We start from the raw sequence: 25,587 nt of genomic DNA on the forward strand, positions 1-25,587 counted from the left end.
CACTACTCCAGGAGATCAGGTTTTAATATCAGTAGTTGTGTGATGAGCTGAACTGTGGTAGGGTGAGAATTGTTGCTTACTGAAGCATTTTAGCAAAGCTTGAAGGATGGATTAGTCAGAAACATTAATGCTAGCCCCTTTTTGCTATTTTGTTTACTTCCTTGTTTCCCCGATGGATATTTGTCAGTGATGTGTACAGTAACTTTGTCCTCTAAAGACCTCTGAGGGGGTGTTGTCTCTTAGCTAGCATAACTACCTAACTTTTCACCATTATTTACTAACAAAAGGGATTCCATTGGTAACTAAGTCAAGATTTTTCGTTCAAAGAATTTTTGGCTGCCTGTCATGTGTTTTGCAACTGAGCAACATCACGGTACATTTCATTTGTCACGGATGTCCACAGAATTTTCATTTGTCACCAGTGTCCACAAATTCTGTTATGGTGCTTGAAATAGGAGTTAGCATTTGGGTGTTAGAGTGACTTAGATGAATAAATTATATCTTACTGGAAGGTCAGATGAAAGTAATGTGGATTTGTAGGTCTCCCTGGTGAAGAAGTACAGGAATACATGCTGATTCCAGATCAGCATTGTTTAACAATTACAACAACAGAATTAAAAAGTGGAAGCTGTTGCTATGTCTTTGAGGTCTTTTTCTGTACAGGCCATGTTTTGTTAATCTGTGGCTGAAAGACTTGAAAAACTTTTAGGTCCATAATGAAGTAGTCTATCATTTTATGTAAATAGATTTTTACTTCTGTTTGAGCAATATGTCTTTTAGTGTTGCTTCCAAATAACTGAATCGTGCACTGAACTCCAGTCGGGATTTTTTTTCCCACAGATTTAAGACTAAAGTTTGGTATTCTTTTTTTTCTCAAGTTGAATGTATTATTACTTAAACAAGATTAACTTATTTTCTCTAAAATTTGTCTTGCAGATCTTAAAATCTCAAGTCATGTATGTCCTTGGACTGTTGTCTTTGCTTGCTTTGCAAAGCAAAGCTTTCAAGATAAATTTTCCTGATGAAACCATTGCTGAGCTTTCTGTGAATGTTTACAGTCAGCTACGAGCTGCAAGAGAAGATGAGAATATTCTTTTCTCTCCTCTGAGCATTGCAATAGCCATGGGAATGGTAGAGCTTGGAGCTCATGGAACCACTCTGAAAGAAATTCGGCATTCGTTGGGTTTTGACAGCTTAAAAAATGGTAAGTCCTTTTAATCATGTTTTACTATGGAGCTTTTTCTCTGAAAGAAACAGATGGCAATGCCTGAACAATGATGGAAGTGGCCCGGTCATGTCCATGGGTTATTAATCAGTAGGCTTCTTGGCATCCTGTTTAATGGCCTGAGCATGCTGAAGCATCCTTTAGTGGGTTCTGCATAAGCTGAGAGATGAGAGCATCAGGTGCTTGGCTTGGGCACCTGAATCTGCACTTGAGCAACCTGAAGCAGTTTCAGGTTGCTCAAGTTGTTGAGCAAAAAATCAGACTGTTGATCTTGGTTTCTCTCTGCAAAATAAGCTTGCCTTTGCCTCGAGAGTTATAAGATTTTTAGGAACATCTGGTTATAACGAAGCTGGAAAAGTAGTAGCTCCAGGAATATTGCTTATAAGAAAATATGAAAAGCATAGTAATTTAACTGAAAATGTCTCTTACACAAATTGTTTGGTTCTTGTAAGTAGAACCTGTAGGTTCTTTACCCTGATTCTGTGTCACTAATGTTCTTTCTGCGTTGCATAATGCCCCATACAGATATACAAGCTAATCAGGAAATATAAGCATTGTGGCTATTTCAGTACAGTATGCCATGTGTTCCCATCAGCCTTTCTGAGAAGCAGGATTCAGTTCTTCAGCGGAAAACATTACTACCATGCTGTCCCATTTGTAGTATGGGATGAGATAATTCATGGACCTGGATGTACTGCTGAATGTTAGTTTCAGCTGTTAGTGCATGTCACCGTAATGTGACTGCAAATGGACAAGATCAGTGAATGGCAAAAAAATTGCTTGGAAGAGGCAATTTCTGTTAATTTTGATATAAAAGTAATTGGTTTGAAGCCTGAATTATAATTCTTACTCACATAATGTGCTGGACTTCTAAGTCTTTGATAAAAGGATCCTGGGGAGGAATTTCTAAATACAGTGTTCAAGATGTGTTCAACAGTACCACTGCACAGATGATGTCTCTCTGTGGAGTCTACAGCACATATTTGGTTCCACAGTGTCTCTAAAACATTGATAAATTATCCCTTAGCACAAGACATACAAATGTGACTTATAAGGATGATTTTTATTTTTTTTTTATTCCTCTTTTGGTGTTGAAAAAATTACTGTTGCTAATTTTGTGTGTGATGGGATTCAAATGTCTCATTAATTATGCTAATTATAGATAATAGAAAAAATAACATGTTCTGCGTTGTACATTGTTCTTTCAGATCTCAAAGTGTTTGGAAAAAAGACTGCGAACTTCAGCAGAAAAAAACCCTTCCTTTTCTGAAACAGAAAATCTGTTTTTCTTTCCTCAGGTGAAGAGTTTACCTTTTTAAAGGACCTTTCTGATATGGCAACTACTGAAGAAAGTCATTATGTTCTGAATGTTGCTAATTCTCTCTATGTGCAAAATGGATTTCATATCAGTGACAAATTTCTGCAGCTGGTGAAAAAATACTTTAGAGCTGAAGTAGAGAATGTAGATTTCAGCCAAAGTGCAGCTGTAGCTACCCAAATCAATAGATGGGTGGAGAATCATACAAATAGTAAGTCCATGTGATTCTTTTGTATACTTCCTGCAGTAAGTGTTTGTGTTTCTGAAGTATTACAGTGGTGTTGAATTGTTGCCTTGGCTTTTATCTGTTCCATTTGAGACTATAGTGACTCCTTGCATGAAAAGAATTCTAGTATCTGTTCTTTGTGAAATTATAACTTTTTTCCTGTAGAGGAAAGCTCTCTCTTAAGTAATGTTATCCATGGCTAGTCATGTAGTAGTATCTGAATATTTTTTTCACCTGTCTACTGTCTTAAAGCACCTGTAACATTTACTGAAGGAGAATGTTTTAATGGTAGGCTTTTTAATAGCATTTTAATACTGATTTTGGTATTAAGTTACAAAAAAATTAGGTAAGTACTATTACTAACTGCAGACAAGTTGTCTACAAAGGGGTTATTGGTGTATGCTTTGAATAGCTGGAGTAGATCTCTTAAGAAACTCAGTTACAAGGTAGTCAGAACAGAATACAAAGGAAGACAGAAGATAATTTCAAACCACAAAATCAGGCCCTGTAATGTAATCTGTTCCAATGCGAGGAACTGTCAACAGGGCTTCACAACAAAAATTTGCAGCAGGGGAATAAACACCAAATTACTGTTGTAAATATGCATATTCAAATCTGCATGATTTAGGTCTTGTTTCGCCTGTGGAATCCCAAATAAGTGACATTTTCTGAATACATGCAGATTCTCAAGGTATGGGAGTGAGGTTAGTCCCTTGTTGTGGGGATTATCTCATTCTACTTCATCTGACATTCTCTGGAGGTTGATATTTTAATTGTAATTCAACAGGGGTCTCACTCTAACATCAGTTATACCCTTGTAAATGTGAAGGTACTGGAATCCTCTGTAATGACTTAACACATCACCATTTAGTCTGAACATTTAAGAGTCCACAATGCTTAATGGAAATATATGGCACTAAAGTGGAAAACCACCTTATATATTGTTTTTATTTCATTTTGAATGTTACCTGGTGGTTTTTTTTCCAAGGAAAAATAACAGCTACTATATTCATACTAAATTCTGCCCTTTATCTGAAGTTACAGAAATAGAGAGAATGTAAGCAATGCAGCAGATTGCAGAGTGTTTTCAGAGAAACATGGTGTCTATCTGAAGAAAAAGTAGAATTCTTTCTTTTAGAAGGAACAGCAAGAGTTCTCCTACTTAACACCTGCCATGTGCTGACCGAGTTCGTAACCTTGTCCTGGAAGGAGCTATGTAGAGCTAACAAAGGCAGCTGTGTGTCTCCTAGGGGTGGGTTGCGATAGTAACAGTCGCTTAGCCTAGTCTCTGACCACTAGATCTCATTCCCTTCCTGCCTGCTAGCTCATACAGTAGAGGCTCATTTTCTCATTAGAAAAGGGGTACAAAACGGGCAGGTTTCCAATTCAGCATGTTAAGCATGATGGGAGGGTCAGAGCAGAAAATACACCTGTCCAGGGTTTTTCTGGCCAGGAAAATTCTCAGTTACATTAGTGTATTAACAGGATGAGACTGAAAATACAAGGGAATATGATGTATTAAATAGAAACAGAAAAATTGGAAGTGTGTTCCTTCTTAATCCTTTGTTTGTTTGTTTATTTGTGTTTTTGTTTTTTCTTTCCCAGTCACAGAGAATGAGTTTAGCAGTATTGGTCACATCTAATTTCTAAGAATGTTCTAGATAAAATGAAGTACAAACAGCGACTCAGAAGAAATACTGCCCTTTAATACATAAATTTCACAGCAGTTAGTGTCATATGCTCCAGAAAGCAGAATTAATTTGTATTTTAAACCATGGATTAAGAAGTAATAATCTGATAAATGTGTTTACTTTAACACCTTGCATTGCAATATCAGTTAAAAATAGAAGTAAGCAAGAAAGCTATCAGAAGTAAGCTGTAATTCTTTAGGAATAGTGACAAATTGGACAGTGCACCAAATTTAACCAAGTCTAAATCATTCTGCTTAAAAGCAAGCCATTTAAGATGAATTAAAGCAGGTAGCAGACTGTGTTCTGATGTAAATGACTTGGGAGTTAGGAGCAAAGCAGCTGCCATGCTCAGCTGATGTACCTCCCATGAATAGAGCAGATGCTAAATGGTTGGGTTTTTTTGCTTTTCAAGAGCTAATGTCAACAGAACAAATGCTATGAATTTATGGGGGATTTTATAATTATTCCGTACTTAGAAGTCAGTAGGACATTACTGAAAGTGAATGCTTCCTTCAAAATTGGTCCAGGTGCAGGTTCCAATGGGTACGCATATGCGCTTTAAATAAAGCATATGTTTTAAGTGCTTCTTTGTATTGGAGCCAGAGTTTGTAGAAGTTTTGATGTTAAGACAGTAGTGCTGAACTGTATTATAGCACCAGTACAAACGTTGCTTGTGTGACCCCTTTTCCACTTGGTTCCATTGTGTGTATATTTAAGTAGTGATCAAGAAGCAGTTGACTTAGCATGTACTTAATGGAAGGGTTTACACACCCACACTGTGATTTGGGTTTACAAAACATTGGCAGTTTAATTTGAGATTCAATGAAACATCTGAATTGGAAATTACATGGTAGCACAGATTTTTTATTTTTTTTTTTTTTTGCATTTTTCAAGTTGTCTTGAGTTTTCATTTAATGCTCAATTTGATATGCAGACTGACACTTGGTTTTCTTCTTAGATATGATCAAGGATTTTGTGTCTTCAGGAGATTTTGGTTCTCCAACTCATTTGGCTCTGATCAACGCAATCTACTTTAAAGGCAATTGGAAATCACAGTTCAGACCTGAAAACACAAGAACTTTTTCTTTCACTAAAGATGATGAAAGTGAAGTGCAGATTCCAATGATGTACCAGCAGGGAGAGTTTTACTATGGTGAGTTGGAGCTTTAGCAGCTTTAAAGCTAATAAATCTTTCCTGAATAGGTATGTTGCAGTAATACTCATTTGTGGCGTTGTCTGTTCTTTGACCTAGAACTCTAAATGTGGTGTTTGTCCAGTGAAATATCTCTGGTTTTGGCATCTTTTTGTAGTGTGTGTTCTTGTCTGTTATAACTAGATAGCAGCATCTATAAAGAGCTCTTTCTTGATTACTTTTTAGGTATGTGTGTGATGCCACATGGTGGATTTCAGAATGTTTATCCACTAGATCTAACCTCTTTACAATTCTTGAGTTAGTCTTGCTTCTTGTAAAAGATTTTTCTTGTTCTGTGCTAAATATTTAAACAAATGTTTGCTTGTTACTGTTGTGGTATCCTTAGGGAGCTAAAATAGGGGTTCTTTGAACAGCAGAACTAAGGATCATTTTTATCTCGAGCCCCAAGTGAGTTCTGCAGTGTCTCACACCTGCAGTATTTTGCTCAGTCTCATCATTGAAAAATTCTCTTGAATAGAAAACCTCCACCTGTTTCCCTGAAAGTCTTGGCAACCTTAACAACTTTCATACTTCTCTCTAACCAATGAAAGTTAGGTAATAGGTTCAGAAGTGTGATTATTTACAAACTGCGTGATTGCTTGTTTCTGTAAGAAAGCAGATGTAAGCCTCAAATCTTATGATGAAGACACCAATATACATTTCATACAGAAAAAAAGGGTCACTTCTGGTTCTATACCTAGTAAATACTGGCTAGTATTAGCCTTCTATTTTTTTCTCTGTCTCCAGTGAAAACAAAAGAAAATACTTCTACTAGCTTTTGTTGTTGTTTTTCTCTTGTAGGAGAGTTCAGTGATGGATCCAACGAAGCAGGCGGTATCTATCAAGTTCTGGAAATACCATATGAGGGAGATGAGATTAGTATGATGATCGTTCTTTCCAGACAGGAAGTTCCACTGGTGTCATTGGAACCACTGGTTAAAGCCTCATTGATTAATGAATGGGCTAATTCTGTAAAGAAGCAAAAAGTGGAAGTATATTTACCAAGGTGAGAATATGCTCCCATGTCAATAGAAGGGGAAAGACTGCCTTCAAATTGATTGGAGTAGCAGAGCAGCTGAAACTTGAACACCTTGAACAAGCCTGCACTTAGGTAGCACCCACATGAAGGTTGCTTTGACAATAAAGCCCAGGGGGTGTGCAGTGCTGGGTGATCATTGTTTGAACAACAGATGAGCACTGTGTGTTTGCATCCTTTTTATATATGAGTTCTAGAAAGGAAAATTTCATAATCGGGAATATATTCATTCTGAATGATGTTCAGAGTATTGCAGAACTCATTATGGCTAAGTTCCATTTAGACAGGAGCCATAGAAATATTGCAAGTCTGAATTAACAAAAGCTAAAGTGTTTCACTTACTTCCTAATTAGATTTCTATATGCTGCTAATTTAAAAAGTTCTAATGGTGTGCGTCTGTGTAGATACAAATAGTTGAGTGTTGAGGAGTAATTCCAATCAATTTGTCTTGTCGATTTTCTTAGTTGTAATAACTGATGCTTTCTCTTTTCTTAGAGGAGCAATAGAATAGCAAGATGTTGCTACCAGAAGGGATGCAACTTCTGTCAGTTTATTTGTAGACATAAGTTGTGTATGCTCCATAACTTTTTTGCTCACATCTGTCTCTTAGTTATCTTGCCCAGAATTCAGTTTCATCTGCCTTCAAGTATTTTTCATGCTTGCCCTACACTTAACTTAGTAATGGAGTTGTTTACTACTAAATGTCACTGATGTATAGTTGGATCATGATGTCCTTTCAAGTGATTTCATTAAAGTGTTTATATAACAATATGGCATGAGTTTGATGTGGATCACTTCTGTTTATTCTACTTTTTTTGACACTGTATAGTAAGTACATGGCAGCACTTAAAAATGCTTTAGATGGTGTTGAAATAATGTTTTCTTAGGTTAAGGTTGTTTTCTAAAACAAAACCAAAATCAAAAACCAAACAAAAAAATCAAAAAGAAAACCACAAAAAAAAAGTTTTAAGTGAATTCTTTTAATCATTAAAATAGTTTTTTGTTGCCAGGTTACTTGCAGAGTTGAGAGGGACTTCAGACCACTTTCAAGAAGCTAACTGCAGCTGAGCACAATAAAATAAGGCTAGCCAGGATAAATTCGGTTGAGATGGACTCCACTGTGGCATGTTCCAATTCCAATTCAAGGTGGAATTCGAGTTCTCTTTTAAGCTCTTATGCTTAGTGTCAGAGTAGCAAGGGAGCAGCAGCATCTTGGGGCTGGTTTTGACTGTCCCATAGAAAGAGTTCTTATCTTTTTTAAGCAGCATTTACTTTAAAGAAGCAGGGAGAGCAGCAAAGAGCTGCACTGCAGGTTTTATACAAACTGTACACTGTTCCTGTGATTTTGATTTGTTTTTCTGTTGGAGCTTCAGATCCCAGGAGCTGTAGTATTAGCAGTCCACTAAGATGCAGGGCAAGGGCGTTTCTTCTGCAGGCTTTGGCAAATATTAATAGATGTTAATGAGAGGTAAAATATGAGGGGTTTTCCATCCCTTAAGCTTTCCTTTTATAATTGGATCATATCGCAGCCTGTGCATCAGGTGCTGAAGTTGGACATCTTCTCTCAAAGAATTTCTGGTGTGTGAAATTCACAACAGAAGTGTCTCTGCGTGGATTGTATAGGGAATCCATAAAAACTAGCTTCCCAATTCAATAAGCTCAGGCATCTAAAGTTAAATACATGAATGTAATTGAAAACATGTTATTTATGTTTATATCATGAATTAAATTTGTAGAGGTAGTTTGGGGGTTTATTTGGTTTTAAGCAAAAGCAGAGGCTCCGGGATTCTCTGTAGCCGGGTTCTCAGGCATGAGTTCGAGGCCTAGGTTTTGTGTGGTCATAAAATGGTCTTATTTATTCCATCCACATGCTAGTCTGTCACTCTTACCTAAGAATCTCAAAAAATTTGATGTTTCTGAATTAGGTCTATACAAAAGCAAAATACTTACAACCAGTTGCTGATTACCATAAGTATTTTCAGATTATAAAAGATGACTGTCATGAGCTTGAAATTCCATATAGTAAATCTGTAGTTCCCTTACAAAAAAATCCAAACATTAATTGCGTGCTCCCAATGTGTTGGGATTTCTGTTAGGGATTCAGAGGTAATCTACAGGATTTTATCAATCCTCTAAATAAAAACTTCATAAATATTTAATATTCTGACTCAGAAAGGCATGTTATGAAATGTGGCCTGCAGGCTATGTCCACTGAGAAATTGAAAGTAGCAGTGGAATGAAATTAAATTTTTATGCCCTGAAAGATGCTATCCAATTATAAAGTGAACATTTTTTAAACTTAAACATTTGTAATAGGACCTGAATGACTAGCCAAAACAGAAGCAGAGTTAATCACAACTTTCCAATTTCTGTCTGCTTTATCTGTGTGCAAATGAAATTGTGTATTATTCCTCTTAATAGCAAAGGAGAGATTTGTACAGAATTGTTAAGTTATATGTTCTCATTTTCATTTTCAATCTTTGTTTCCAGCTTAACCCAGACTAAAGTGATCAGCATTTTAATCCACTTTTTGCATAGGAGTGAAACAGACCATGAATCTAATTTACAAAGCTGTCTTTCTAACAAAGATTATTTGAAGAGCATAGGTGAAACTAGTATCTAGTAACAGTGTTAAGGTCTGCAGATGTTAAGGATTGCTACAGTATGCCCACCATAATGATTACCTTGCCTTTTTTTACATTTAAAATACCATATAAATGCCTTAGATGATGTTGAAATGATAATGCCCTATACAAAACCTAAAGGTTCAGATACATAACTAAGGAGACTGTCAATGACAAAATACATTTTAACCTAATGTTTGTGTAAGTTTTAAATTTCATGAAAATACCATAATTCTGTGCTAACTGTTAGTTTCTCACTCTAATTCTGCTTCCTAGGCATCTCATTCTGTTCTTCGTTTCATATGGGAGAAATCCAAAGATGGTGGAAAACAAGGGAAATATTTTTGTTAAGCTGTTTGGACTTCATTTTACGTGTAGGAAGTGGAGAGAACAGTGAACAAGTGAACAGTGTAAAAATAAATATAGAGCTAACTCACATGTTCACTTCTCCTTGACTTTGGGTAAAACCTGGTAGGCAGAGTTACTATCCTTTATTAATTCCTTTCTGGTCTGTCGAAGCATACATAAATGAACATGTATGTTAATGAACCTTCTAGAACTGCTTAAGTGTAGGAGATTTCCTCTTGACTCAACAGACCAGTCATTCTGTTCTGGTCCTATGGTGAAAATATCTCATCTTCAGTGTCTGTTTCTCAGAATTCCCTTTGTAGTTTCTAATGCTCCCAGTTGCAACTATTCCATGACTCCTGGTATTAAAACTTTTTTTTTTATATATAGTATTTTTAAAATCAGAAGCACCTTGTTTGTTAAAAAAACATATGACCAGCTGGTTTATTATATGCAACAAACACTGCAAGTAATCATGTGTCAGGACTAGTTTCATGTAGCTTGGCATTTCCAAAGTCTTAGGTACAGTAAATGCCTGGCTTGGGAAATGAGATTGAATGTCTCTTATATGTTCTAGGTTGTCAGCTTTGATTTTGAATACCTACATCGCTGTCTGTAAGGAATGGAAAGAAATCCAAATACGACTGGAGGATAACTCACACCAGATTTTTATGTCAGATTTCATAGCCTGAAATTAAATTTCAAAGTGTAAAGCAGCATTATTATTGTTCAAAAGAGGATAGTTCTGATGTCAGCTAAAATATTTGAGATGTCATTAATACCTTATCTGTAACTCTATCTGAGCTTCATAGCATGTGAGAAAGGAGGGAGATACTGGTTTAAATAGTAGTTTAGAGTGGGGGATTTACCATATGACAAAAACAAAAGGGGGAAAGGGAAGTAATTAGTTTTATTTTTGTAGAGGGATATTTTGGTATTTATACAGCTGATGTGATATTTTTGGTGTCCTTTATTTGCATAAAAAGTAGAAACTCACTTGCATAGATATTATAGAGACCTTTGCTCTTCTTAATACATTTAATTCTAACTCTGGTGAAATAAAAGCCAAAAAAAGAAAAATATACCACCGTGAAATTTTTATAAAATACATTTTAGCATGCATTTTTTTGTTCTGTTTATAAGGTAGATATAATTGGGTGGTTGTTTTTTTTTTTAATGTTGTAATACAGTTTTAATGTAAAAGGAAATGCTTCTGGATTTGTTCACTCTGGATTTATTCAGTGTGCACTGTCAGGACCCCTGTATTAGGAATCGAATCTCAGTTCTTCTATCTTAGGTTTTTTACTTAAGTCTTTAAAATAGATCTGGGCATACCTTACAAGTGTGTAGTGAGAGTTAAAACTGGTCTATAATTTTGGAACCTAGAAGCCAGGGAAATTTGAATGAATGAGCAACTTGTAGATTTGTCTCTTGAGGCTAAAATTGTGAATAACATCTTGAGAGCATAGTTTTTGACCAGTAGTGTGTGTGTCCAGAGCTTTCTAAGAAAAGAAATCTAACAGGGCACATCCCCATTTTCTAAAATCCTATTGGGTGTTTTCAGGTCATCTAATGCAAGTATCTACATCTCATTCATTAAAGTAGTGTTTTCTTGGGTTTGTTTTCAGGGTTTTTTTGGTTTTCCTTTTTTTTTTAAAAACGCTGCCACACTGATGGGGGATATGCCAGGACACCATGAGAAGGTTCCTCCAGTGGATAAATCGTTGTTGGTCTCTTCTGATTCTTTTGAGAGCTGCCAAAAGAATAAAACCACAAGAATTAGTCCTTCTGGTTTTGTTCCAGGCATATCCTGGGATTCATATGAACTGGGTACACAAAGGCTTGCAATGCCACCAGTGATTTATCAGTCCTGAACTATCTCCAGATCTTATATAACATGCATAAAATTCTTCTCTGGGTAATGACTAACATCTATTCCATCATAAATTTTTTGGCTTCTAATGGCATTTCTAAGTTCATTACAAATGTCGATTCTGTATTAGATATTTTTTTTATTCTCTGTAAATGTTGTAAGTGAGGAAGATCCACTTGACTTTTATCCAGTTGCTTTTTGATGTCCAGATTATTCTTTTTCAAGCTGCCAAGGCTTTTACATGCCAAGGTGTCACACAGCTTTTCATCAGCTGTTCTCTGCTCAGAGTTCTGGCTATATTTTCTCCTGAAAAGAGTATGTTCTTCCTTGTAGCTGAGGAAGCTTAATCCTGGAAAAGGAAATTGCACAGAAGCACCTATTAATATATTTGGTTCCAGCATGGGTAAGATCTGTAAGCAAGGACTGTGCAGTGTAACTGCAGAATTGTTTCTGACTGAATGACTCACTGGAGAATATGTAGCAACACCTGATGGACTGTATTTTGTGTTGTATAGTTATAACCAGCCACTGTCAGCAAATGTAAATCACTAATAATTTGATAATTCTACAGAGAATCCATAACTCACCCATAACAAACGTTTATGATTAGTCTTTTGTATTTGTAGACTTCTAGTATTTTCTGGTTGGGGCTGCCATTGTTTTTAATATAATTCTGACGTGTTTCTTTGTTTCCCCAGCTCTCCAGTCTGTGTCTGGCCACACACAAAGGACTTGAGTCTTTTTTGGGGTTTTATTTTTTTTTTCTCTTACTGATGCTAGGCATAACTTACAACGTTTGAAGAGCAGTCTTCATAAACAGAACAAGTTTTTGACCAAAATCTTGCCCTCAGGATAAATCTCAATTTGTCCTTCTAGCACAGTAACATAGCCTAGAACATGGCTTTGCAAGCTAACCCTGAAATCCTGTCAGCTTGTACTCACATATGCATTTGCATTAACTATTTGTTTTCCCTGTTCTTTATTCACAGTCAAAATCCAGTTAAAGTTTTGCCACAAGAGTAATTAGAAGCTGAGTCAGAAATGCTTTATATTCGTGTTCATAACTGCTGGTCTTTGCTTATACTGTCTAAACAAAAAGAGTATCCTTCTTACTTTCCTACTCCTTTGTCAACTGCTTTTTCATGAATTTGTGCTGTCCTTCGCATTATTTGATATTCTGTTCTAGTGTGCGCACAGGTAAATTCAGTTTTTATAATAAACCTGTTGTATACAAAGTAAACATTTACATTAGCTACTTTGTAATTTTGCACTGAGTTTTTATCGTCGGGGCTGTACATAACCTTAGCATGTTTTTGCTTCTGCATTAGGAAAAAAAGAATTGAGCCATAGGAGCAAATTAAATTGAAGTGTTTTCATAAAAGTGTGTCACTGTAGTACTAGCGCTGAATCTTCTACTTTACATTATTTACCTCAGTGTGTCAATTGTTGTTAGCTCACTATTGTTATTGTCAAAACAATAAGCTCTGCTTATGTCTGGGCTTTTTGTAATTTTCTATTAAATTCTCCAGGTTCACAGTAGAACAGGAAATTGATCTGAAAGATGTCTGGAGAGGTCTCGGAATTACAGAGCTGTTCAGCAGTAGTGCTGACCTCACTGCAATGTCTGGTAAGAAAGAGGTTCTTGTGTTGTCTCCAAGAGTATACGAGGAAGTACTGAAATCACCTAAAGATAACCAACAAGCTCAAACCAAATCCTGCTAGCAGTCTTCAGATCCTTCATTATTTTTGTATGATGTAAAAGTGTGCTCGCTGTAGGAGCTATTGAAACAGGAGAAAACCATCAGGGGGGTGTATTTGATGTGTGAGATTTTTAACCTGGGAGAGTTCATTCTGAGTATTTCAGAATTGAATCTCATTAGAAATGTAGCAAAAGTATAATATGATGCAAGAGGCAGACCCACATTGGAGCAATAATGTCTTCAGTGACTTGATGGCAAATGGGATTCACACGGCAAGGGGCTTGTCATCTTTTATCTCCAGAGGCTGTTTGTTCATAGCCTTAGGAGCATTAACCTGCTTTACAATTAGTCATCTCCCCAGATACCTGCTTTATAGAAGGACCATAGGAAAGAAAGAGTTCTGATAAAAGCAGTTTAGTCACATATGTTGACAACACTTTATTTTCAGAAGTTAAAATATTCAATACATTTAGAAATTCAGGTGGAAATGAGATATTTATGCTTTTAATACCTCCTAAAAGTTATTGAAGTGGCACAAAAGGTAATTGACTCGTCTTTGCCTGCGAAGTGGTTTTACTTTTGTGTAACAAAAGTAGGCAACAAGCAGTGTATTTAGCATGGTCTGTCTACACCCAAATTTTGGTAAACCCAGTTGTTCTCTATCTAGAAGCATGTGCCTGTGTGAAATTGCTGTCATCGTTCTTGTAACATGTGCTTATATACTGCTCCCTGTATGGCGCTCTATGGATTACTGCCTAATTGGCCAGATAGACCCTTAGCTGATGGGAAATACCTGTTCTTAATTGCCTGTCTCTGGAAGCAAACACTGCTGGTGGTTTATTCAAAATAGTGGTAATGAAGGGAAATATTCCTTTAAAATCTACAGCAGAAATCTTTGCAATTTTCCTATCCTTTTTACTTTTGCTAAGTTTGAAATATTGTCTATAGTATATCATGTAACTTATTCCACTGTTTTGCCACTGTGAAAGTGAAATTGTGGGAAAAGCTAGTTAGACAATGCGCAAAGAATTTAAATAAATTTACCATTTTTCTGAAGAAAAAACCCTTCAATTTCTCTGACACCACAAATAAAAGTAAGCTTTTCAATAAATTCTGATCTACACATGGAAAAGTATTTACTGGAGGAAAAGTACTATGGAGAATGGGGAATACACATGGAGACTGAACCACCAAGTCAGTGTTTGTCTCTTATATAAAATGTCATGTAAAATTCACCTCTATATAGGGGACTAACTCTGTGGTGGAGAGGCTGGCAGAAAGATTGGAATGTGGTTGTGTTTTAATCCACGTGACTAATGATTTGTTTCATGTTGTGCATTTTTGACGATTGTTCTGTACAAAATCAAAATATCATGTTTTGCATGACTGAATTAGTGCCTCTGCCATTTAAAGATTAACTTGTTTGTTAAGTAATGTAGAGCACTGTATAGAGAGAATTCTTGAGTGGTACTGTAACTTTCTTGCTTGTCACTTGAAAGGGCAGGTGCTGCCAGGTGATGAAAAGGTCATTCATTAATTAAGAACATATTTTTGAAGTAATGTCTTTAATGAAAACCTTACTATTGAAGCTATGGAAATTAAATTTTAAGTAATTAAAAGACAGAATAATTATCCTATTTCTAGTTTTCACAATGTAAAATGGGGAGGGAAGAGGAAGGGGGAAAAATGTGAAGAAAAATGTTGAAAGCTTGTTTTTGCAAATACATGAATAGTACATCAATTAACAGGGAAGTTTGAAGCCAGTAGTTTACATGCATCTCAGTGTCAGGCTTCTGGAAACTTCATGGCACTTCCTTAAACCTTAAATGAAAGGTTTACATTCTGAACAAAATGTTTGTCTGGACACTTAATTTAGGAAGATGGCAAATTATATAAAAAAAAATCTAAGGAGATTTTTGAGATATTCTTATGCTTTTAAAAATACTTTTCTTCCCCTCCCATTGCTCTTGCTTTTGGATTATTGTCAAGGAAAGCTGCCTGCAATTTCAACAATAGCTGTTATCCTACAATCAGATCCAGGCACAGATTGTTGACTTCGGTGAAATTCTATGTGGGTTTAGTGGATATAAATCAAATTCCAGAATTACAGACTTATTTTTCAATATTTAGAATTTTTTGCTTTTTGCACTTAATCTGAAAAAATGGAAATAGACAAGTCAGCTTTACCTTCCATGATGTGTAGATTGGTAGCAGGCAAAGAGAAAGTATTAATCCAGATGCACATTTTAAATGTTACCCTCTTGGAGAAATTGTCAATTAACACAGGTGGATAGGAGGACATTCCTATTTGGCTGTCTAATTTGTGTATTCTGACTCTCACTTTCAGCAAAAGACTTTTAACAGGTTTTGCTTGTGCCTCTAATTCTGTCAGGTGTACAAAATAATCTTGAAACAGCTTCTAGTATTTGGGGTTTTACAGTTTACACAGCATGCAGACTAGCTATTTGAGTATTTTGACAGCACTTACGACTTACTCTTGAACTTTAAATACTGACATTCCCCTTCTCTTTCAAATGCTCATAGTATTTCTTGTTGTTGTATAATGCCTTAAATGACAGCCACCTTTAACTTCAAGGTGACCTGAATTTCTGTGAGCAGCATAGTGATATTAATGAGTTGCTTTCATAATATAAAGTAATTAGAAGAGCATCGGTAGATAGCTCTTTGAAGTCTTGACTGATATACATATAATTTTTCTGGGACAGCCTCAGCTAGAAAAGCCAATAAACCTGCATTCTTTTTTAAAATGAGACTTGGGAGCAACCAGTTGGCAGCTGTGAGTAGGAGTTTGCAAGCATATGGAGTGTAATGACAAATGAAGTGTGATGCTAACGGAGTCATGTACATTAGAAGTAAGCTTCAGATTACTCCCACACGTTAATGGATATCTAGGCTGTGGTCCTGCAGAAAGCTTAAACTTTGATACTAAATCTCCAAGAGACTTTTCTGAGATGCTAGCAGTCAAATCATACTGGTTCTTATGAAAATCCAGATTCAAAGAAGCTACTAGAGAAAAATGACATGATAGTAGATTCTCAGGTAAGCCCCACCTTTATCCAGCAAAAGCCATAGCAAAAAGATGTGTAATAATGACTAGATGGATATGATATTGAGGTATTTCAGTCAGTGATTTGACAATCATAAAACAGAACAAAGAGAAAACTACCTGAATACTCAGTGATGACATGATACTTTGATGGGAAATAGAATCATTCACTTCAGGGAGAGACGAATAAGAGGGATGTCATAGTGGCAATATGAAGGGAAGAGTCTAGAAAAAGTTAAGTGGGCTGTGGACTTACTTCTTTCAAACAAAGGTATCCAGTGAAGCGAAAGTCAACAAATTAAAACCAAATAGAAAGTATTTCTCTTATGGAAAACGTAACCACAGAGATCATTACTGAGTATTCCTTGAGGTCATGAGATTGGTGGGATTAAAAAAAATGCTTCAGAGCAATGAAAACCATCTATACTACACTGAAGAAAGGCATTCTGTATATTCAGTGGATTAGAAACTTGGGTATAAGGCATGTGCTGGGTGAGAGGATATTTTTCTCTTCTAAGTTGTGCTGTAGTTTTCATCTGTAAGGCTTCTTTAACCTTGTTATGAAACAGTAATAATGCTATCACTGGCACAGTGTGCTAAGCTGATTGGACATACTGAGCTTGTCTGTAGTGGCACTTCTTGTATTCCTGTCAATTTAACAAAATGTTGTTTTGTTTTTTGTGGGTTTGGTTTGGTTTGATGTTGGTTTTGTGTTTTTTTCTTGTTTTAGTTTTTTATTAATACCCAGATATATTTACAAGTAAGCCTGCTATTATATCTGGTGGTAAAAATTAGCAATGTTTATGCTGTCTATAAACTTGTCAGATGGAGAGCACAATTCTGAGGTGCTAAGAGTTCTGACCAGAAACATACCTTGGAGTACCATAACCACCACCGCACTATGCAAAATAAAGCTTTCAGGAATAAGATACAGAGTATTGCTGTAAATATCACAGGTCACAGGAGCAGGCCGAAGTGCTGTAATCAAAAAGGTGATCAAAATACATGATTAAGCAAAGTGAGTAGTTCTTTGACTGTTATTAAACACAAAATTTTATTTGGGTTTAAGATAAGGAACTGCAAACCAGTACTTTTCCATAAAGGCTGCAAAGGTACTTTTTTCTTCTGGTATGTGCAGTATAGCTCAGATGTTTTATAGAGCTTTGAAATGGACTCGTGCAAGGATAGCAAAAAATAGCTTGATAGAAGGTGAAATATGTAGGACTGACCAGTAAACTCACAAAGAATCCTGGTAATTGACGTTCACAAAGGCAACATTCTCATAGCATGAGACATGCACAGCAGGAATTACTGATTTGTGGATCTGTTGCCCTTTTTGCCTTGGATATCTATCCATTATTACCTAAGTACTCTTGCGCATCCAGGGTTTGTTCTAAAGCAGTTTTTGAAAACTTGAGTCTTAATGGGTCCATAATGGAATGGAAGCTTTAAGGGATGACTATTGAACACCTGATTGTACTATTTACTTAGGTTGTAATTTATTTTTCACAGGTAATGCTTGAGGTTTACAGGTGGTGTTAGTGTTGGAACGCAGCCAAGTTGTGTTTTCAGGTGGCCTTTCTGTTAACAGTTACAGAGGCAAAAGCTGTGAGGATTGTGTTAAGTGTTCAAGATGCTGCAAATCCTTTGTTTTAAAGTAATACAGTTGGAACTTGCAGTTGGAACTTCATCCCAGCTTTCAAGACAGCATTACTGAAGGTTTAGAACTGAAGCCTAGAACTATAGTTTTTAGGATTCTAGGACATTTTAGTACACACAGTCTCAAAGGGAATGACTATGGGCTTTTGCTGGTGAGATTGAAGTTAAGCAGCTGAGCCAGGAAGCTTAAGAGTGTATGTAGGAGTAATGAGATCTGCTGGGGAGAGACATTTTAAACTGTTGTCTCTTATGGTTTTAGCGTGCATTAGTATTAGAACTAGTGGTTATCTTTGAGAGCCAAAATAAGTGGGTAACAATTACATGAATGGTCCCAAGCTTTCCTTTCTTAGTCAGCCTTCAGCTAGTTTTGGTGTTGAACATTTTGTGAAGGATCAGTAATACACAATGGTACGGCTGTCTCACTGGGGTGATTAGATTAGATTTTCATGGTTGTGTATCTCCCTGTTGAGAAAGCCTTTATTCCTTTCTTAACTGCCAGTCGTTCTCTGTCATTCCTGTGGATTTTATGGAGGTACGATAAATGTATATCTAACCCTTATTATGTCTTACTGATGAAACTTAGTCAAACAGATCAAATGGTGTTACGTGTCTTGCTTCCTGCAAGTTCCTGAGAATTACAATAGATCTGATCATTTAGCCACTAAAGAAAAGTAATGCAACATCCACTGAATTGAGTAGGCTTGAACCAAAAATGAAATACTGACAAAGAAGGATGGAAAATGAACAACTGAAAAACACCTAGTTCCATGGCGGTTTTTGCATTAGCTATTTATTTTCAGCTTCTTTTAAATATAATTACAAGGAAAAAAATACCTAATTTTGCTGGAGGAAGTTTATATTGCACCTAATGCAGGAATAAAATTGTTTGTTACATGCATTTCCCATATAATGTCATAATCATTTTTCCCAGTACTTGCGTTTAAAATCTTCTGTTAAAGGATTGTCTTCTACTCTGTCTGGTATGCTGGTGCTCTAGACAGTGCCAAGCTATTTTAATACCATAGTGTAGGAGAGGGCTACAAATTTCAGTGAGGTAAATGGTGCTATTTTAATAGTATAATAAATAGTATTGGCAGAAGGTATTTTAATGCAACTGCTATGTACAAAGCTCTTGTACTTGCCCACTTAGGACAGAAGGTGGGTAATAGTTTGGGGGGTTTTGGCAGTGTTTGTGGGTTTTTTAAAATACTTCAGTCTTACTGTTGAGCCACTTGAAATATGTTCCCTTTTCCTCTCCAGATAACAAGGAACTTTACCTTGCAAAGGCATTTCACAAGGCATTTCTAGAAGTTAATGAGGAGGGATCAGAAGCTGCTGCTGCCTCAGGTACCTAATTGAAAAGCAGAACTAAATCTAATGTCTGGTTATTTTGTGTTAATTTTTCAAAACTGACTTGCTGTACGGGCAGAAGAGCTAAATAGCATGTAGCAGGAAGACACAGCATAGCTAATATACTGCTTTTCAGAAGAGAATTCTGGAAATTAAAAGTGTTAGCTTTTTTTTTTTTTAATGAGGTGTGTTGCGCAATGTTTCTTTTCTGTGGAAAGATTAAAATCTTCCTTCCTTTGCTTCTGATTGTCAGGAGGGTGCAGACTGCAGCTTGTATTTTCTTTATGGAACTTCTACATTCATAATTTTTTATCTGGTAATTGAGATGGTCAGAGGCATTTGATCCAGAATAGTTAAGAGGAGAATAAGAGTTGTGGCAATTGCACTTTTATAAACTTGTACACAGAGATGTAAGATTTGAAGCACTAAGTGCAGAAACATAGCTGGCTCTTACTCATGCTAGGAGGCCAGGTAGTTGGTTTACTTGGTTATCATATGCTTTTCCTGAAAATAAGTTACATTAGTTGACAATATGTATCGTTATGTGATTTCTAATTGCCTCTACTTATACCAGTCTTTGAAGAAAGGAAGAGTTACTTCCCTGGTTATGAATGTCAGTAACTGGGTTAAATTGTAACATTAACATGGACAGTGATTACAGGTATGCATGAGTTTTTATTAACATTGCAGTGAAAATGTAAAGTAAATCAAGCACTGGGAACTAATAATAATATCATGGAGGAATCTATGCATCTCCAAATAAAAATAACGAAGAGCCAAATTCTGCCTGATTTCCAGATACTTCTACTTTCTGCATTATTTAAAGTAAATAACTCTGCATTATTTAAAGACTCAAGCTCAAAGCTTCAAGATCAGCCCATTTAGTTTTCATATTCCATAGTTATTAAGGGTTACCTTTTACTGTCAACTGCAGGCTTGGGTCTGTTTAAAACAGGTCAGCAGTGTTGTCTAATGTAATGCATTTTCTTTCTACAAGTGAGCTGGAGTCATAACTCCTCTTAGAGTTCTGGATCTTAAAGTTTATAAGCTGCTCCCTCAGCCTCGAAAATTGTGCCACTCTATTGTTAATCATTCTTAAAGCATAAATAGGCAATTAATCTGTCGGACTCTTCTGTTTTCAGTTAGATTTTTCATGATATTTCATGGTGATGCTTAGTGGTGAGTGTGGGACTTCAGTGTCTGCTCATGACCTTCACAGGTATCTCTCATGAAGAGTAGGAGAATGTGCAGTGATATTTAACAAGTTGTCTATGTTCTTCTTCCTTTAGGAATGATTGCCATTAGCAGAATGGCAGTGCTGTATCCCCAAGTTATAGTTGACCATCCCTTTTTCTTTTTGGTCAGAAACAGAAGAACAGGTGAGAATAATGCAGACTCTTCCACACTTTTCACAGTACATCATCAAGTATACAAAAGAAAATCACATATTTTGATCAGTGAACTGGCCTTATATAATTAATTTTCCTTAATTTGCCTTAAAATACCCAATATTGAAAGGTTCACCTTTTCTATGTCTCTTTAATGCTTCTCCAAGTAAGATATCAGAATCTGACATAATCCTGGAAAATATTCACAACTATGTGATTAAAAACCCCAGAGAAGAAAAATTCACCATTTTTCCTCAGAGAACACAGTGTTATTGCCCTGAATATCCATAATCACGCATTCTGTGAGAGCTTGGCTGTAGTAAGACGAGTTAGATATGTTCCTGATATTAAATGATTTGCATAATAGATATTGCAGCTATGAATAATTTTGTTGTGCTTTTGAAGCATTCTGTGGAAAGCAAGGGAACAGAACAGCACTCACTAGCAAACTGGGCAATGATTAAGGAATTCCTTAGTTTCATATTTGTAATTTGTTTTAATGATGTGCATGTGACTGAATGAGAAAAGATTACTATGCACCCACCGATTATCATATGTGTGTTCCAGTATTTTTCATTTTCTATAAGAAAACTGGTAGGTTCAGTTAGAAAGGCTTTTTTCCTATATTTGAGATCCCTATCATAAATATCAACGTATGTTAATCCATTTAGATTGCACTGATACTTACAGCCTAACTAGGTAGAGTCATTTGTCTACAAGGAATGATACCAACTCTTAAAGGTTTTTAACCAAATCTAAGTCGAGGATCACTGCTGTTGTAGACTGAATTAAGCAAAAATGTTTCTGAAGGAGATATGTTCTTTCCCTACTCAATATACAAAATTATCCTAAAAAAGAAAAGTTTAGATCAGAGCAGAGTAGAGCTTGGTAGTTTTTATGCAGGTCTTAATGTTCATAGGGGTTGCTGTTGCACGCAGGAAGAGGAATTGCCAACAACTATAGTTAAATCCTGAAAGCCTTTTGCTGATTTAGACATCTAAGATGAGAAACCTTTTGGAAAAACAATCTGTGATGGTTACTCTTCTCAAGAATACCCTATGTGTTCATGATTGATTACTGTATTTAAATAGGTTAGAAATGTGTAAAATAGGAAAGATGTAAATGGTGATAAAACAATTTAGAGGAGCAGTATTTATATATGAGTTCCTTGTTGTGGGTTGCATGCTCTAATATGGAGTAAATCTGTGAACACGAAGTATCTATCTATTAATCATTAACTGATTGGTGTGGAGTTTCTGGGGCTCACTTTTAATTCTGTGAGGAATGTTGTCCAGCAGGCATGTGAGGGTCAGAAGTGGTCAATAAGGTTTCTCTGGTTAGGTATTCACATTTCAGTTAGGGTCAGCTGCCACCTTTGAAGCACCCCAGCCTACTGTGTCATAACCACTAAGATGTCAGGGACAGTACTTCATAGGCCCTCATCAGAACCATTGAAATGAAAGTGAACATTTCTGTTGATCTGTGATGGGTTTTCAATGAAGCCTTTAGAATAAGCAGAGGGGCACTGAAATGCAGAAGACTTCCATATTCTTGTCTGTCCTGTATCAGTTCTGAATACAAAAAGGTCCTCTTCTCTAGGGGTCTTGATCCACTGCCTTTCATGGGTACTAAGTCCTCCAAGGCTTATATTCTTATAAAAATTGTGAATCACATGCTCTCTAACTTAGTATTCATCATCTTACAGCCTCAACTTTTCCTTTTGGTTCTGACATTTTCTCTTCGTTCCTCCCTTTCGACAGGTACTGTGTTATTCATGGGAAGGGTAATGCACCCTGAAGCAATGAGTGCAAGTGGCCATGACTTTGAAAAGCTTTAACCGCCACCAGCTACCAAAAGAGGAAATAAGCACATAAAGTTTGAAGTTAATACATTTAAGTTTTTCTGTGTTTTCCCACAAGATATTGTTTAAAATGCTTTCAGATCTAACTGTGCACGTCAATTTCCAGAGGAAAGCTTACAGTATTACAGTAATGCTTCTGTTTCTGTCATTGTGATTGTCGTGTTCTTAAAATAAACTTGCGTACATGTCAACAACTGTTTCTTGTTCTAGAGAATTGTAAAGCAAAAAAATGCAAATCCGTTATTGGTAATTTTTTTACAGTCCAAAGACTGACTTGCTCAGTGAGACAGGAGTGGAATGTGTGCAGCTTTGGGTATTACAAATGCAAACCTTGATGATAATTTATAGTGTTGAAGAACTACATCTGGAAAATGTAATCTCTTCCTGTTCCTGTAAAAATAGTAAACAGACTGCAATACACTGTCTCATCAAAGTTAATGGAACAATTTAAGCCTAGTCAATTTTATTCTATAACATAACCTGTGGTAGACTTTGTGTGAACTCTCTCACATGTGATTCTGAAATGTTGCTTTTATGAATGCTCCTGCATGTTACTCTGCCATTGATCTTCCAGAACTGTTGATGCCAATAAGATTTGATTGCATGAATATTTGAGACTAGTCAGTGTAGAATAGCTATGTCTGTGAATGAAGTAAAATAGTTGAATAGTAATGTCATTCATGTGAATGTACTTTTCTCTCCAGAAGTTCTTGTTCTACTCTAACCTAAGCTTTTCAGTATCTCACTTCAGAGATCTAGAATGAGCTTTCTTCAAAGTAAAACAAAAAAACCCGTAATTTTCAGTGTCTAAAAATGTTCTATTCATAAATAAATTCTAAAGGAACAACATCATTCTTCTGTTCCCTAACTTTTTATTGTGAATAAAGTGACAGAGAGGAGAGTGACACATACCACAAGTAAATACTAGCAGGGGAATTAGTTGTTGTGTCCACTTACAAGAGGAGAGGTACCAGTTGTCATGGGAAAGGCATATAATTGTTCCTCCCTCACTGTGCAAATATAAAGTGAACAGAAGTTACTAAAAAGGTAAGCGAGAATAGGAGAAAAGAAGGGAGGAGCTGCTTTGAAACATATCATAAATACAAACTTTTGGATAATAAGTGGGTTTCTTCTCAGTCAATAGGAGTTTTCTCCTTTGAATTCCATGGGAACAAATGTGTATTGGCTGAACTTTCGTTGAAGGCTTCTCTGGCATATATTCACTTCAGAACAGCATAGATATTGCTACCAAAGTTATTCATGCAAAGAAAACTTCCAAAATCTGACACCTTTTTTTCTTTTTTTTTTGTTTCTTTGTTGTTTTGTTTTTTTGTGTTTTTTTTTTTATAATGCTGGTGAAACTCATGCAGGTTAAACTTCAAAGTGATGGATGTTCTCCATGGGGTTTGATTACACTTCCTCAGAAAGGACATTTGAGCATATTTCTAGCCCTGCCTCTTTGGATTGTTTAGTTCTGTTGCACAGAAGAAAAAATGAAGCTCCTTAGTGTATTGGTGCTGCTTATTACCCTTTGTGTATTATAGTCTGGACTTGGTGAGACAGTTTTGTTTTCAAATTTAGACAAAAGAAGTGTAATTTTTATTCTGTATAGCTAGAGATGTTATGCTTGGGAGGGAAAACAAGAGAGTGCTTCTGAAAAGGAGCAGGGAGTAATTTTATCAACATGTAGAACTAGTCTCCCTGAAGGTAAAACCAGCTGCCTTGACATAAGGGTTGGTTCTTCATCTTTAAATGACTCTATGAACATCATCTAACATCTGTAAAAGTAACCCATGTGCTAAGGATCTCTGGTGATTTTAACCTTATAGGAGCCTTATTTTTAAGCTGTTACATTTTTTTAGGGTAGCTTTTGAGGTTTTTCACTGATTTAGAAAGAAATAAGAAAGCAGATGACAACCCTCACTCATGTTATTTTCAGTTCATAGAAAGTTTTTCCTGACCAATTTTGTGTTTTCTTTGCATTAGTTCCTTGCAGCATAGGCGTTTCTCACCAAGGGAAGCACTGAAGATAGACTGGAACTAAAGCTATGAAATTATGGAAGGAGAGCTGCCAGTCAGATTTATAGAGGATATCAGGCAAGTGTAAAGTGTTCCCTAGCAGTTAGGCTGAGCACAGGTATAAGTGGAGTGATGCAAAATTGCATATTCCAAATCTGATTTTGAGAATTGCCTAAATGGGAATACAGGAAAACCAGCAGAAACAGAAATACAAGCACTAGTTATTTTGCTTCATACTCTCCTAGTCTTTACAGATGCAAAATAGGCATTTCATGGGTTTTTTGAAAATTGAGAATTACCTGGTTTTCAATAACGAATTATTAGCAAATTATGTGAAGATGTTAGTTGTAGACCACAACTAGAACAGCTCTCAGTACTGGTTTTAGTAGTGGTAGTATCTTAAGTATTGTTACCAATGTATTGAGGTACACGAATACTATTCCACTGTGGGTTTTCATCTGGATTTTGTATAATGTTCCTTTCAAAGACTCTGTTGCTTTTCAAGACAAAACCCAGCAAAATAATTTTGTCTTTTTGTGTTTGATGTTTTGTAATGGGAATTTGTCAATAGTATCTCTTAGGTGTGTTGTCTTACAAAAAAAATTTAAGAATTGTATTTTATGTTGGAAGCTATATCAGAAAATAAATTACTGAAACTTCCATAGTTGTGCTGTGTAAGTGACCCATGATGTGACACTGTCTACCGAGATCCTTCTGTGATGCAGATGGACTTAAAGCATGAAATGCAGTTGCCTGATGCTATCATTGTCTTCTTTCTTTCTTGCATACATGTACTGGAGTCCAGATGGAAATGCTTTTCAGAGCTGCAGTTGGAAAGAGTAGTTTTCCTATGAATCCTTTCAGTGGCAGTGCTTCCACTGGAGACTGACTTAAGATCCCATTTGTACGTGACGTTGAACACGTTTTCTGTATTAGTGCTGCATTCTAAGAAAAAAATTGTTGTGTTGTATAAATTAGAATGTTTTTTGTTGCTGTTTCAAGCACTGATT

At 36.1% G+C, this 25,587-nt stretch overlaps 1 protein-coding gene across 1 annotated transcript; it reads left to right on the forward strand.

Moving 5' to 3' along the window:
- Positions 1-909: 909 nt before the first annotated feature.
- Positions 910-23,408, forward strand: SERPINI1 (serpin family I member 1). The gene is made up of 8 exons (XM_061371684.1): positions 910-1,204; positions 2,524-2,754; positions 5,419-5,613; positions 6,454-6,658; positions 13,063-13,160; positions 19,220-19,306; positions 20,599-20,688; positions 22,458-23,408. Exons 1-8 carry the CDS (start codon positions 955-957, stop codon positions 22,532-22,534), a joined length of 1,233 nt encoding a protein of 410 aa, XP_061227668.1. The 5' UTR covers positions 910-954; the 3' UTR covers positions 22,535-23,408.
- Positions 23,409-25,587: the final 2,179 nt, after the last annotated feature.

Source organism: Neopsephotus bourkii, unplaced genomic scaffold (genome assembly GCF_033783945.1).
Source record: "Neopsephotus bourkii isolate Nb327-2 ecotype Australia unplaced genomic scaffold, CSIRO-AGI_Nbou_v1 NB_1574, whole genome shotgun sequence".
Classification (NCBI taxonomy): domain Eukaryota; kingdom Metazoa; phylum Chordata; class Aves; order Psittaciformes; family Psittacidae; genus Neopsephotus; species Neopsephotus bourkii.